Raw genomic sequence first — 15414 nt, 5'->3', positions numbered from 1 at the left:
AAGCTGAAAATTATATTTAATGACCAGACATATGTCAGATGTCTATTGTTTTTATTCTCAGTTCAGCCAAGGCTTAGGATGTTAATAAGGCAAAGCAAAGAATTGTTAAGAACACAACAGCAATTTTGTAAAAAGTAATCATTTAAAAAGGAATCGTGATACTGGTCAAATTTCTGGGACCATACCTTTCTATGGCGTTATTTAAAACTAATTGGTGGGTAACATGCCAAAGTTGTGCATTTATTTTATTTTTTTTAAGTGCTGAGTTCTGAAATGTATATGTTCATATGTAGAAGTATGGGCTAGAGCTTGAAGCTCTTTTTTTCCCCCCCATTGCCTGATTCTGGTCATTTAATGTGACTCTAAGCTGTGGGCAATGCAAGCCGAGAGAGGTTTTTGTAACAAATTCTACCAGTGGAGACGTGGCGTCCTTTTAGAAAGGATATTTTTTAAAAATAGAAAATTAAAAAATCTTTCTCTTTTTCGTTGGGTAATGATGCAATTATTTCCATGTCTTTAGCTAAAGACTATTCACTGTTCTTATTACATACCTTATTTTCCAAAGGGTTAAAAGTGAGACAGGAAAAAAAAATTCTCTTGGCTGAGACATAGAAGGTCTCAGACCTGAGAACCCTTTTTTACTTAAGCACATTTAAAGCAAGAACAAAAGATCTGATTAGTTTGGCCAATTTGACATATCCTAGCTGAAATATGGAGGGGGGGGGGGGAGAACTACTGGTTTAAGAATGAGTTCAATTAGCATTTTAAAAGCAATTAGTCCACAATGTGTTCTGATTGTTTTTGATACCTTAAAAAAAAAAAAAGCAGCTGAGAGAATGTGATTTAAAAATTGGCCATTTACCCTATATGAAGTACTCGTGCTCCTCCCCCCTTCTCCCCCTCCACCCCCCCCCCAAATGTTCACAAGGATTTTTAATTACTGATATCTTTGGCCCTAAGTGTGTGATCCCTTGAGACCCTTTGGGGTTTATGGGTTACCTAATCCTTGTTTTTCTCTAAAGAATTCCAATATACATTTAGCCCCATTAGCAAATTTGGGGCTGTTTATTGGCCTTTCAGGGCCTATATGGCATGAGTTAAAAAATGTCAGACTTTGTTCTTCTGCTCTGTGAGTCTCTGGACTCTCATACTCTCACAGGGAAATGAATGAGACCCATGTCATATACTGCTCCTCAATTGTGCCCAGAACGCCTATTGATATTAATGAGTTTCTTGCCAGGACCGATCGTGGTCATTTTGTGTGGCCTGAAGTGGTCATTTTGTTGCAATTTGCATATCGGTTGTTGCAAAGTCTAGAGTGCCCACACTATTTCAGTTTCTATGGTGTCTTGGAATCCTTATGGAGGAAAGGGGCTCTAAGAATTTAAAATATGATGCATTCTGGCCCTTAGACATTTGTTCCAACTTCTTAAAATTGAGCTCATGCATATTTATCTTGAATTTTATTTTAAATTCTAATTGGCAAGTTCTGTAAGCCAATCATAAACAGGTAGAGTATAAAAACTGGCAGAAGTGGAGTGCTGTCAGAGGTTTTTTTTAAGTCATCAATTTTTCTTGCAGTCTTTCAGAAATGTTTTTTGACCCATTTGAAAGACATTTCAAGGACAGACATTTTGGAATTCAGCAGAGAACATAGAACCGGGAGACGTCAAACAGACTAATTTTAGAGCTGGAAGGGGCTCCCATACTTTCTCTTGCATATTGAACTCGGGGTACTTGGTAGTGTCTAGCTGGATCTCTTGGAATCCTCAGCCCCTTTACTCACCTACCCCTCCCTAAAGATCTCTAAGCAGTATCCTTCCCCAGTGAGCAGTGGGGGGGGGGGGGGAAAGGGGGGTAGGAGGAATGGACCATCTGGCCGAGTTCAGCTATCCTTAGAAATCACTTTCGATTCCATTGGAATGTCAGAAGTGAAAGAAACCAGGTTTTCTGCCCCAGGAAACATGAAAATCCTAAATGAAAGCAACTTAGGATCTGAAATCCCAATAATACAGATGTTTCCTCTAAGAGGTCAAAACATGCATCCCTGCTTCTTCTTTTGCTGAAAGGAGTTTGTTTGGAGGTAACTCGGTGCCTTTTGATTGGTGTGTAAACCAAATACCGTCCTCGACGGTGGCTGCCGTACACTGTGTTCAGAACAGTCCCTGGTGAAGCCAATAGGTTTTTATAGCACTGCCCCCCCCCCTTGAAGTTTCGTGTCCTGAAATACCGCAAGATCAAGTCAGACCGTGAGCTTTTTAATATTTGCTCTGACCTCTTCTAAACTCCTATTGAGATTCTAAAATTTAGCATTACATATTTACACGGGAAAATTAGCTATCAATGGACAGATTGGTGGTAATTAAATAATTCCTTAGGGAAAATATTTTTCCATGTTGCCGTTCAACCTGTAACATTTTTCTCAAAACTTACAATGACATGTCATTTTTCATGCCCAAGACACTATTACTGTCCCTGGTCCAGAGCCCACCATTCCTTTTTGTTTTTAATTTTTTATTTCAGCAGCGATGATACCAGATGGTGAATGCATGCAATTTTTATGTTCTCAGATTGTAGGCATTATGGCAGAGAAAATCTTATAAATCCATTTGTAAATTCTGTGAAACAAACCCCTTGATAGCACTGAGACTAGCACCCGCTTTATAGGATAAGCCTTTTACTATGTGTCTAGTTCTGTGTGGGCGGGTGGGCAGGTGGGAGCTGGGAGCAGTATTTGGCCTACAAGCTAGCCAGAGCCATGTGTTGTATAATAATGCTTATACTTCATGTGGAAAATCCACTGTGGATGATGAAATCCAACCAGTTTTCCAAATGTTTGTATATGGCCCCTTGTTTCCATAAAGGAATCGATGATACTTTCGAATCTTCCTTGCGTTGCTTCTTAGAAATCAAAGAGGTGATTTTTTGTTTTTTAATCTTCGTGACTGAGAAAACAATCCACGTATCTATGTGATGTCAGAATAACCAGTGGAGAAAAAAAAAATCAGACTGGGTATTTGACATTAAATGGACAAAACAAAGGATCGATTGATTTTTTTTTTCTTTTTCTCGCCTCTGGTAGACATAACTTGAGTAGCTAAAAAATGACTAAAGAGTTGGTCAATGAATCGATCATTTTCCCTGCTGTAGTTCGGAACAGTTTTCTTTTGGCTAATCTATAGTTTCCGTGTGTATATACATATATAAATACACAAAATTCACAGGATTGTCACGATGAAGCGGTCTGGTCTGCAAATTCACCAAGCTTGTACACAAGATGACCTAATTAGGAAGGCTTTTTGGTGCCTAAGGAACAAAAGATCCTTGGAAGGAGTCCAAAATGGGCCCACCTTATATTAATTATCATTTGATATATTGTCTAGATCGAGAATTCATGTTTCTCTACTGAGATCTCTATTGACAAAAATGGATGAAAGAAGGAACTCTTCTCACTAAGAGGGTAAGATTTTTGTGAATCTTGTCCAGGGACTCAGAAGGTAAAATTTCTCCTTCCTTTCTTATGGAACATGACATTTGTAAAAAAAAAAAAAAAAATTCTGGCAACCACATTTCTCACAAACAGTCCCCTGACTTTTAAAAAGTTCTGCCATCTGTATGCTAACGCATGCAACTATGCCCTTTTGGTAATTTGTCCCAAAGCCTTAATCAATGTCAAATATCTGGTGCCTGGGCATTTCTTTAGTGCTGGAAAGCTGACATCTGTAAAGAAGCCTGTTGGCAGCTTCCAATTTTAGAACTCCTATCTGGGAACACATAAACGGGACATTCTCTGCTTTGAGGCTTTATTTTTGAAAAAGAATGAGTGCAAGGAGAGCTAGCTCACACGCTATCGACCCTATTTTCTGATTTTGAGACATTTTTAAAAATAATTGTATGTTGCATAGATGTTCCCGAGGACCTGTGGTTTCACATGTGCCTTTTTAAAAAGTCCTATCAGGAGGGGGAGAAGAGAAACAGATTCTTATTTTTGGAAACTGACTTTTTCAAAGCCTCTTTCAGTTATCTGGTTCCCTCCTTTCTACTTTCCCCTCAAAAAAGCAATTTAAAATTTAACACTCCCCCCCCGAAAAAAAATTTAATGCTTCTACTTATAACCTGCCAGCAATTAATGGAAAAACAGCAGCTTGGGTTGGGAGCGAGAGAAATACTTAAATGTTAAATAATTCTCAAGGAACAAGATTTGATTTTGTTAATGCCTGGGACTTGATTTATTCACTGCACCCCTCCCTGCTTTAGAAGGACCAGCTACAGTTGCCAGGGATAATATTTTCTTTTGTTCTTTTATTTTTTTTTTTTTTGTAAAGGGCAACACTGTAGCTTAGTTATCTACTTTCCTTTTTGTTATATGGACAGAGATCTGTAGATAGAGGGAATTTTTTATGTATATTTGTATCTAGCTGTATGCCCACACATAGTTCCAGTTCAGTTTACCTTGCTCTTTAGTCTTCACACAGCCCACCTCCCCAAACACACATGTACCTTGCTGCCACACGCCTATACATTTTTTAATAACCGTCCTGGCAAAGAGAATGCAGATTTTTAGTTGTATCTCCCCCCCCCCCCCTTAAAAATAATTATCGTTGCTCTCTTTGAACATTCCTATCTTCACTTCACTCTCTGGAACACAGCAGCAACCCTTAGAAGGCCCGAAGGGAAACTAAGGTTCTCCCCTACCATTTTGGTGAAACACTCCAGAGTTAGGCACAAGGGTCCCTGGCTTTAATGAAAGAGACATACTGGTAGGGGATTAGAGAGAAACTTACTTAGCGCAAAAGAAATTTCATTGGTGACACTTCCATTCCAGACCTCCATAATAATTTGAAGAGAAAGTGATTAAGGGCAGCTTAAAAAGCTGTCTGTGTATAGCCTGTCTTCAAAAACATTGGCTCCTGGCTCAGTTAAAAATCATCTCAAAATACAGGATACTTTGACTCTTGTGTTGTAAGCAGAAAAGCTGGGCCTCTGTAATTGGCTCCAACTTTTCACAGGACAACCAAGGGAAGCTGGCGTAAACTAAACTTGGGTAGCGCCAAAGGGTTTAACAGGATGCCTGATGCACACGCATGCACACAATCCGTAAATCTGTCTTATTTGCCTAGAAATGGCACACATATATGAAATGGGACCCATTTTATACACAATGGTCACGTGCATACATATCTATCTACACACACATATATGTATATGTGTCTAATGTACATATACATATTCACACATTAGACATACGAACACAGACACACGTACATGAATGCCGTATACAGCTGTCAGTGATTAGGCAACCAGAAAAATGTGAGGCATTTCATTCAATAATAATTACCTATTAAAATAACAAATTAATATTTTTGCTTTTGCTTAAGAAAAATTGCCTCTCAGACTTGTGAATGGAGCCTGGCTTGGCAGCTCTAAAATATTATCAGAACGTTCCATCTATTGGCATATACACACGTAAAAGAGGAGTGTGTGCACTGACAGAAACAAAAGAACGTCTCTAGTTGCACACATGTGTGCACAACCTTAACGTGTATCTTCCCCCTGCTTCGATACATGTCCTCTGATTTCTGGGGTGACTATCGTCATGTATAAATCTCCCTTATTCCTTGGAGATATTGAAATAAAATTATCCTGATTAAATGGGAGGGGGGTTAAGAAACTGAACCCAGAGAGGGATTTCCACCCACTTCAGGAAAAATGCTTCTTGCAAAAGCCAAATGAATAGCCCAGACTGACATTTATGGGGGGGGGGGGTAGATCCTTAGAAAGAGGAGGCACAACAACTTTCTCTGGGGCAAAAGGAAGTTAACCTTGCCAAAAACCACCAGAGGGGGCTGGGAAGGGGAGATTATAGGATTTTCTTAACCTCCTAGACTTTAGATCCTGAAGGGACTTTGGGGCACAGATGACCACTTATCCTAACTTCTTTGTTGTCAGAAAGGGAAACTGAGGCATAACTAGCAATGAAATGGACTTGACACAGGTCACATAAGACTTAATCCACAGGTTTTCTGACTCCAGTTGCAGACTCCTCAGCTTCTCCTTGCCAAGAGAACTGCAAACAGATCTCTTTACAGTTTCTGATTTCTGGTGGGGGGGGGGGGTAAATTGGCTGGGGAGGGAAGTTAAACATTATGTCCAGATTGGGGGAAAGTAGGAGGAGTGGAGAGGGGGCTTTTCTCTAAAAATGGTAGTATTCCCACTTAAGTAAAAATGCTGGCTTTTTCTAATAGGTTGGACAGAATTCTGAATATATGCAGGATGTCTGTGTATATGTATCAGAATCTCCTCAGCTGGAGGGGGGAGGGGGAGACACACACACAGAGACAGAGAGAGAGATAGAGAGACAAAGAGAGAGAGAGAGAGAGAGAGAGAGAGAGAGAGAGAGAGAGAGAGAGAGAATAAATCAAGAATCAAAACAATGACTAATTTCTAACCTGAAGACTAGTAGAGGCTCAGCTGGAATGTGGTTTCTTCCCTTTGACCGGTTCGTTTCATACATCACACAACAAAGAGATTTTTTTTTTTTTTGGAAAAATGTTTTATTTAAACCCTTTTTTTCTTTAACAACAATAAAATATCGCGTCATTATAAACCCCCTGACTAAAACTGGTAGACGACCAAACATTACAGCTAATTGTTTTTTTTTTTTAATTTTTTTGACACGCAGTTCATTTTTTTTTTTGCAAAGAGTTTCTTAAAAACATAATGTGGAATTTATTGAAAATAAATAATTGTTGGTAACTGCAATAGGCATTTGGAATAAAATAGTTGAAAAAAGCAACTCTTAAGGAAAAATAGCGTTTATTATACATCCGTTACTAAATGAATAAACTAAATGATCTTTTTTTAAATTAATAACTTCAAAAACCGTTTAATATACAAAACTGTACAATTATAAAGTCGGCAGGGATGTTTTGATTAACTCGGGGTTTCACCTCAGCACTTCCTGGGGAAATACTGGGGGAGGGGGCAAATGATAGTAAATATCGTAGGGAAATCGCGGGGCTGGGCCAGGGGAGAGGGACTGGCTTCTCGAGTGGAAACCTGGAATGGGATCCGCAGCTGGAAGGTTCCCCGGAGGCTTTCGGGGACCCTGGTTCCCCGGGCACTGGCAGCCAGCCCGTCTCCTCCCTCCCAGCATAATCTAAAGGAGGGGCGCGAAGGAGGCTTCCTGGTCCTTAGGTAGTCTAGCTTTTGTCTACCGAGCTGACCCCCCCCTCCACCCCCCACGAAGGTGAGCTGGCTATCCGGAGGAGGCCGTAGACAGATATGGTAGGTGCTGTGGTGCGTGTATACATGTGTGTGCGTGCGTTTATGAAGTGATGTGCCTTGAGAGAATGCGTGTATATATTTTCTAGAGAGCGACGAAGCAACAATAACACCGCATATCGGGGGCTCTGGATACAGTATATCGAGATGGTACATATAGAAAGAGATACACAGCTAGACCTACAGCCACACAGAGGTGTGCACGGAAAGCTTACACAGTAGAGACTCTTGCATCTGTGGCCGGCAGCCATCACGCTGCAAGCCCCTACACACATATATCCATATATATATACACTGTACTCTGTCCATGTGAGGGGGTGGAGCGCGTTTCTCTAGCCGGAGAACTGGGACCTTTCAGATGATTTCAATCCATTCATTCCCGCATCCATTCATTGTTTTGTTTCGTCCTGTTGGCCCCGAGAGCTTTTCGAGCCCTCTCGGGGTTCCAGCTTAGAGGGGAAGGAGCCCCGGCTGAGCCGAGGGGGAGGGGACGCGCCGGCCCAGTCCTCCCCCATCACCTCCGGGGCCTTTGGAAGGGGAAAAATCAGGGCACCCCCAAAGAAGTCTGCCAAGGCACAGAAGAGGAATGCCAGCAAAGGAGTTTCTCCACCCTAGGCTTTCTTGGCTGGCACTACTCAACGGCCTTTACTGAGAGAGGGAGAGGGAGAGGGAGAGGGAGAGAGAGAGAGAGAGAGAGAGAGAGAGAGAGAGAGAGAGAGAGAGAGAGAGAGAGAGAGAGAACGGAAAAAAAGAAAAGAAAAAGAGAGGGAGAAAAAGAGGCAGTTGGCATCTGGGATCGGTCAGCTCTGCCTCGGTGCTCCTTTCTGGGGGAGACCCTGTGTTCCTCTCCCGGGGTTTAACTAGTGTTTGCTAAGGACGAAGAGCTCGGAGGCTCGAGCATCTGAGCTACAAGGAGGCTGGGGGGGGGGATGTTACAGGGAGCAGGGGGTACAGAGAGAATCCCATATCCCGGAGAGGGAAAGGCAGGGAAGGACGCTGCACCTCCACCTCTCCGTCCTCCTCCTCCATCCTCCTCCTCCTCCTCCTTCTTCTCCATCCTCCTCCTTCTCCATCCTCCTCTTCCTCCTCCTCCTCCTCCTCCTCCTCTCTTGCTACTCTCTAGAGCTAAGTCTTTGGAGTCCCCGACCTGCCTTCTCCTCTCCCCCAGCCCCTCCCCAGCGGCCCCTCTGCCGGCTTCGGTGTGTTCCGGGTCTCCGTTGGGCTGGGCCGAGCGGCCGGCGCCTTCCGGGCAGGTTCGAAGCCCCGGCTCCGGGGAGGAGGCGGCGGGAAGGAGCCGGGCGACGCCGTCTCCGGTCGGCAGCTCGCGGTGGCTGAGATACAAAGTATTTCACAAATATTGTGTACGGCTCGTAGCAAAAACACCTCGGACACGGAGAAAACGCTAGAGAAGTTTTTAAAAAAATGCAAAACTAGTCTATAGGAAAACAGATTTCACCTGAAATACAGCTGCTAGAACCAAGGCGCTGAAAGGTTATTCATAGGCACACATCTGTCTTTTCTTCTCGTCCCCTCCCCCCCGCCCCCCACACTTTTCCTCTCTTCCTAGCGGAGACCCACAAAACAAACAAACAAACAAACAAACAAACAAACAAAAAAACAAAAAACCTTGCCGGAGAGTAAACGCTAAGTATTGATCAGCGGAAAGAAGGGAAAACACAACACCGACCACGACAAAAAAGAGGAGCGCGGAGGGCCGGAGCGCGCCGCCGCTCCCGGCCCGCGCCTCCTCGGCGGGCCGGGCCGTGCGCGGACGCGCGTGTCGGTTTGCCTCTCGGCCCCGTCGAAGCGAAGGCCCCTCGGGATCCGGCCGCGCCGTCCCGAGCCCCGCCAGTCACAGATCGTGGCGCGACGCGTCTGTCTTCACCGCGTGGCCGTAGACGTCGTGCGGCGGCCCGGGCGGCGGCGGCGGCGGCGGCGGCGGCCCCGGGGGCCCGCGGCGGCGGCGGCGGCGGCGGCGGCGGCGGCCCGGGGGGCTGCTCCCCGGGCGGGGTCATCCTCTTCTCCTTCTGCCGGCGGTTGCAGAACCAGACCCGCACCACCTCCTTCTCCAGCTGCAGGCTGTCGGCCAGGGACGAGATCTCTTGGGCCGCGGGCTTGGGGCACTTGAGAAAGTGCGTCTCCAGGACCCCCTTGACACTCACCTCTATGGAAGTTCTCTTCTTCCTCTTGCGGCCCTGGGCCGCGATCTTGTCGATGCTGGTGGGGCTGCCGGTGGACGAGTCCGCCTCCTCCAGCCACTTGTTCAGCAGCGGCTTCAACTTGCACATGTTCTTGAAGCTCAGCTGCAGCGCCTCGAACCTGCAGATGGTGGTCTGCGAGAAGACGTTGCCGTACAGGGTGCCCAGCGCCAAGCCCACGTCCGCCTGCGTGAAGCCCAACTTGATGCGCCTTTGTTTGAACTGCTTGGCGAACTGCTCCAACTCGTCGGACGTCGGGGTCTCTTCGTCCGAGTGGTCTTGGCAGTGGTGGGCCCCGAGGTCGCCGTGCTCCGCCGCGTCCCTCAGCACGGGGTGCAGCCCCGGGGCCGGCCCCGAGGCGGGCGGCGGGGTGAGCCCCCCGTGCTCCAGCATGCCGCCGACCGTGAAGCCGGCCTGCGAGTAGACGTTCATGGGCTGCCCGCCGGACGTCAGCGACGAGTTGTGAGCCGGGCTGGCTCCCCAGGCATTGGGGTGGTTGGCGTGAGGCGAGTGGTGGGGGACGTGGGGCGACCTGTGATGGATGATGGCGCCGAGCTGCAGATCCTCCCGGCCCGGCTTCACGTCCTGCTGGTCGAGAGGGCTGCTCGCCAGGGTGGAGGACCAGGGGCTGCCGTCACTGAGGCTGGTCACCCAGTGGTGGCCCAGGGGATGCCCGTTGCTGGGAACTCCCTGCAAGTAATCACTTTGGAGAAGTTTTTGCGGATTTCGGAAAGGGCTCCCCTGCTGCATGCCTGCGGAGTCCGCGTGGACCAGAGAGCCGGAACTGAGAATGCTGTAGGGATTCGAGGCGGCTGTGGCCATGGTGGCTGCGGAGCCCCTACTAGTTATAATGTGGCAAAGGGAGCAGCTTCAGCCTTTGACATCTACGGAGCGAGGGAGCCAAATCGGCGAGCGCTCGCTAATTGGCAGGCGGCCCGGCCAATGGCGGCCCCGCCTGCGCGGGGAAGCTTCGGCTGGCGCCAATGATGGCCGAGGAGGCAGGTCGCGCTTTCCAAATTAGGTTGGAGAAACCCAGGAGTTAAAGTGAGGAGAGAAGCAGGAAGTGAATCAATCTTGGGGTTCCATTGGTCGCCTCTAGCTGACTAGCCGCGGATCATTTAGTTAACTCTTTCTCCCCTGGACGATGCCAAACATTTGGTTTTTTAAAAAGGGATCCTGGGCGTGATGGAGAGAGGATGGCGGAGGTGGGGAGGGGGGGGGGGGGGGGGGGGGGGGGGGGGGGCGGCGGAGGGAAGAGGACGGGAGAGGGAGAGGGGAAGAGAGGATGGCGAGGAGACGGATCTCAGCGTAACGTTTATTCTGCATCGGAGCAGAAAGCGAGATAAAAGAGACAAAAATACTCTCTTTTGCGAGAGGGAGCATCCTCGGCCCGTGAGCCCAGGCTTTTTCCAGCTCCCTCAACGGTGTGGATCAGGCGTGGAGCTAATTACAAAAGAAAACGTGTTCTAAAGTTGTAAGCACAAAGACGTCTAGGAAAAGACCGTAAATCGGCAAATCTAAAATTCCCGATTAAGATCGGACTGGATTTTTTTCCCTCAGGAAAGGGATACTAAGGGACGGGTATAGCCTTTTACCATCAAGTGAAACAGACCTGCCGTGTCCCTAGTTTTTTTTTTTTTTTCCACCTTAAGTTCCATAAAGTGGAACTAAATAAAAGCACTGGGCTATGGAGGGAGGAGGAGAGAAAGCAGAAGGGCTAAGCATTAAATTGGGAGGACCTGAGCTCATATACACCTCCCCCCGTGACCTTGAACAAGTCCTTTGCCCGCTCTGGGCCGCTGGGAACCACTCCACTATCAAATGTTCTCCTGGGCTTCCTCTGCACGCCAGCCTCTGAGACCCGAACGATTTGGGGGAGATAAAGAGCAATTAAAGTATTCTGGGAGAATTCAGTGAAACGATTTGTGACGCAAGCGCCTTCGGCTTTTTCGAAGCTTGTCATCCCAAGCGTTCGGTCCCCAGGTGGGGAAGCTCCTCGGCAGCAGGCAGGGAGGTTCCGTGCCCGAGCGCCCCTCCCGGGCTCGCCGAGCCTGTATGGAGGGCCCGCCGACTGGCAGGCCGGCGAGAAGGGTGGCTGCCACCTCACCCCCATGGCGTTGACCCCTAGGAAAGGTTCAAAGAGCTTTCTAAAGGGCTGTGAAGAAAGGGAATTGCTTTCATTTGTCCTTAAAACGCTGGAGTAGGAAAGCTACTCGTGCTCCCCTCCTAACTGAGGCTGAGTTTGAGTTTTCTTTTAGATTCTCAAGAGAAAGCTTTGGTTTCTCTCTTTTTCAAAAACAAAACAAACCGTGTGTGTGTGTGTGTGTGTGTGTGTGTGTGTGTGTGTGTGTGTGTGTGTGTGTGTGTGTAGGGAAGCAAGAATGGGGAAAATTCCTTGTCCTTCCCTTAAGCCCTTCCAAGTCAGGAAAAGAAAAGTCATTGTTTTCTACATCCCCTCTTTCAAATCCTCTCTTTGGGGGCAGAATTGGAGCAAACGCTAGTATTTTTGAGGTGCCGTGGCTTGGAAAGTGAGGCACCCATCCGTAGGCTAGGCTCCCGAGTTTGAAAGGTCATTTTAAACCTTTCTGGGCACAATTTTGAAAGTAACCTAGCTGCGTAATGATATTTGCACTTGCAGAAGACTGCAGCAGAGTCCCCTTATTGGTTTGAAATTCCATTAAATATATTGCAAGAGCTCCTAGGTTAAGCTTGATTTAAATTTGCATACATTTTCATATATTTAGCAGAAATAAAAGAAGGCTTGCAGCTACCAGAAAGTCATTAAGGCATTAGTTTGCCTAAGAAGACAGATCTGAAGGAAATTCGAGAAAAGGAAAAAATGAAAAAGCCAAGGTGAGCAGCTTCTTCTGAAATTCCTTTCTACAGCTAAAGATTGTCAGGCTCCTCTGGCTAGGGCTCGTTTGGGGAAAAGCAGTGAGCTCGAAGCTGGGGAACGGAAAAAAAGTCTGTTGGGTAAAAGAAACTGGTGTGTGTTGGGGTGAGACAAGATTTCTTGCCTTTTTCTTTCCTTTCCTTTCCCTTCTTCCCTTCCTTCCTCCCTCCCCTCCCTCCCTCCCTCCCTCCCTCCCTTCCTTCCTTCCTTCCTTCCTTCCTTCCTTCCTTCCTTCCTTCCTTCCTCCTTTTTTCCTTCCTTCCTTCCTTCCTTCCTTCCTTCCTTCCTTCCTTCCTCCTTTTTTCCTTCCTTGCTTCCTTCCTCCTTTTTTCCTTCCTTCCTTCCTTCCTTCCTTCCTTCCTTCTTAAAAAATAGACACGTAGTTATTGGCAGCGATTATTTATGATTCATCCCCCTCCCCTCTCCTTGAAATAGTTTCTTTTGCCTAGGGTCCTCTGAAGGCTTAGCTGACGTTTTTTTGTTCATGGGGGTCTCTCTCTCTCTCTCTCTCTCTCTCTCTCTCTCTCTCTCTCTCTCTCTCTCTCTCAACTGTTAATTGTGTCTTCTTTTGCCCTACGCGGGAAGCTGTTTTGCTCGTTTGTGTTTCAACTTTTGCCTCCTGGAAAAGTGTGTGTGTATGTGTGTGTGTGTGTGTGTGTGTGTGTGTGTGTGTGTGCTGCGCGCGCTCTTGTGAAGTGTGTGTGTGTGGGGGTGCAGTTTTCCTGGGCTCTGCAAGCTTCCCACTTGTGGAGGCTCTCGAGGACCGGGTCAGGGTCACGTTAGAGGTCAGCACCTAAACCCCGGATTGCTCGGCGCTCGAGGAGGCTTAGGGTGGAAGGTTTTCCCTCAGCTTAGGGTGGAAGGTTTTCCCTCAGCTCCGAGGTGTTTCTCACGGCCCAGGTGTGCTGGCCCTCGGAGCTCTACTGGAAGCGTCGAGCATCTCTTGATGGACCGGCCTAGTGGGATGATGGCGCGTCCCCTCCGTACTAGGTCGGGGCTCGGCTCGCTCTCGGCGCTCCGCCTTGCCGGCTCCCACCCGGTCCGGGGAGCCCGACTCCAGTCGGGCCCCGAGCCCCGTTTAGTCCGGTTTGCCGGTGGCGCCCCAGGGCTTCACACACACGGCTCCTCCGCTTGGACGAGGGGCAACGTGACCCGAGCAGGAGGGCGGCTTTGCACGCCTCCCCCCTCCCCCCCCTCCCCGGCCTGGCTCCCCGGCGTATTCAGGTAGAAGGCTCGCCTTTAACGGGGGCCGGGCAGGAGGAAGGCAGGACTCCCGCTCCTCTGCGGTCCGAGCCCCCGGCCGAGCGGCGTCCTCGCGGCTGCGGCCGCGACCCTGGCCCTGACACCCCTGCACGGAAGGATTTTTTTTTTTTAATGTGCATATAGTTAAATCTTCTCGCTGTTCTAACTAATCTAGTGGAGAGGGTTTCCTTGGCTTTTCCCTGTCAGTCTAACTTCCCAAGTGTAACAGATGCCGCTCTCAAGCGCTCCTCTCTGCTGCTTGTCTTTATGCAGCCTCGCATATTTCTCCCCATGATCTGGGTTTCCATAGAGAGAGGAATAAAAGGGGGACCATGGCCACAAATCCCCTGCCCCATGCGGAATAAAAGAGCCTTATTCAATAGCCGACCCCGTCTGGACATGGGAGCGAAATGAGTACACGCAAAGCTACTGTTGCAAGAATTTGTAACTTATTTTTCATCGACCGGAGTTCGCAGGCACGAAGGAGATCCGGCTCGGGGACGGGGGTCCCCCGCCCCTAGGTGTGGCCCGGTAGTCCCGGGTCTCGGCGGCTCGACCTCGGGTCGATCTTTTGGTCGCCTCCCCGGCCCCTTTCCTTCCCTCCCCCCCCCCACCCCGAACCCGGGCCAGCTAGAAGTCGCCAGGGAGGGCAGTCCCTCTCTGAGGCCGAGGAGCCGGCATTGTGTTGGGGTGCATACGCCTTCCAGAATAAGCCGGGCCCGGCGGCCTCGGCTCTCCGGGGCGGGCGAGTGCGGGGCGCCGACTTTCTCCCCCGGCTCCCTTCTCTCATTCCATCTTTCAGGACCACGATCTGGTTAATTACAGACACCAGCAGCCCACCGACTCCTCCCAAGAACGGAGTGATTGTTCGGTTGTAACCTGGGTAGGGAAGGCAGAGGCTGGGGGGGGGGGGAGCGGGGAGGGATGTCCCTCTGGCTCTCGGCAACACTGGAAGCCTTCGGAATGATGGAGCTGGCGGAGTTACCTCCGGGCACCCCGTGGAAAGCCCAGGTCCTCGTAGGGAGCACCCCCCCTCCCGGCTCCCGTGTTCCTAACCACCACGAGCCCCTGTGCAGCCGAGAGCCGGCAGACTGAGCCGACCGCTCGTTTCCTTTCGGGTAGAAGGGACTGTCCGAGTGAGCCGAGCCGAGCTGGGCGGCCGAGCTCGGGCCCCAGCCGCCACCGCCGCCGCCACCGCCGCCGCCCTGCGGCCAAAGAGCCGGGCCGAGCGGGGAGGAATGTGCGGGGCCGATTCCGTTTGTTTGTTGTTTTCCAGAGACTCAGAGGTTTCTCTTTATTCCCCCAAATCTGGAAGGGGGAGGGGGCCAGGAAGGTGCGGCGAACCCTTGCGGGCTCCATGCGGGTCGGATTTAATGCCGCCCGCGGAGGCTCGGGGAGGCAGGAAGGGGCGCTCGGCTGTGACCTCGACATCGAACACTTCACGTACGACCCCGATTCAGTTTCGAAACAGGGAGATGGAGACGTGGCTCCATAGGAACGAGTACCAAATTCTAGAAATGGCGGGGGGCGGGGGGGGGGGCGGAAGGAATCCCCGGCGTAGAGAAACAAATGGCCAAAGGGGGAGAGAAGCCTTTCTGGCCCCCGTACCCGATACACGATGTATTCTTGGTGGGAAAGCCAGCTGCCCGTCCGATTCTCAGCCCGACCTAGAGGCCGACGCTCCCCCCCCCCCTCCCCTTCCCCGGCTAGCCTGTTTTTTTTTAGCCTTTTACAAAGCAAACCGCAAGGGAAGGTAAGGGACTCGCAGTGTTGTGGGAAAGGGGAATTCAGGCGACG

The 15414-nt window shown here is 49.2% G+C and overlaps 1 protein-coding gene across 1 annotated transcript; it reads right to left on the bottom strand.

Moving 5' to 3' along the window:
• Positions 1-8019: 8019 nt before the first annotated feature.
• Positions 8020-10426, bottom strand: POU3F4 (POU class 3 homeobox 4). Its single transcript, XM_031944370.1, has 2 exons — positions 9280-10426; positions 8020-9197 (listed from the first exon to the last, which is right to left on the bottom strand). The coding sequence occupies exons 1-2, from the start codon at positions 10302-10304 to the stop codon at positions 9137-9139; spliced, it is 1086 nt and encodes a 361-aa protein (XP_031800230.1). The 5' UTR covers positions 10305-10426; the 3' UTR covers positions 8020-9136.
• Positions 10427-15414: the final 4988 nt, after the last annotated feature.

Source organism: Sarcophilus harrisii, chromosome X (genome assembly GCF_902635505.1).
Source record: "Sarcophilus harrisii chromosome X, mSarHar1.11, whole genome shotgun sequence".
NCBI classification, from domain to species: domain Eukaryota; kingdom Metazoa; phylum Chordata; class Mammalia; order Dasyuromorphia; family Dasyuridae; genus Sarcophilus; species Sarcophilus harrisii.
This window is presented reverse-complemented; position numbering and strand designations above follow the sequence as displayed.

What these genes read in the sequence shown, in the direction of transcription:
- POU3F4 (XM_031944370.1), bottom strand. Translation starts at nt 10,304, where the DNA reads ATGGCCACAGCCGCCTCGAATCCCTACAGCATTCTCAGTTCCGGCTCT. An exon ending in ATGACCCCGCCCGGGGAGCA is followed by an intron (nt 9,198 to 9,279) that starts GCCCCCCGGGCC and finishes GCCGCCGCCCGG; the next exon opens with GCCGCCGCACGACGTCTACG.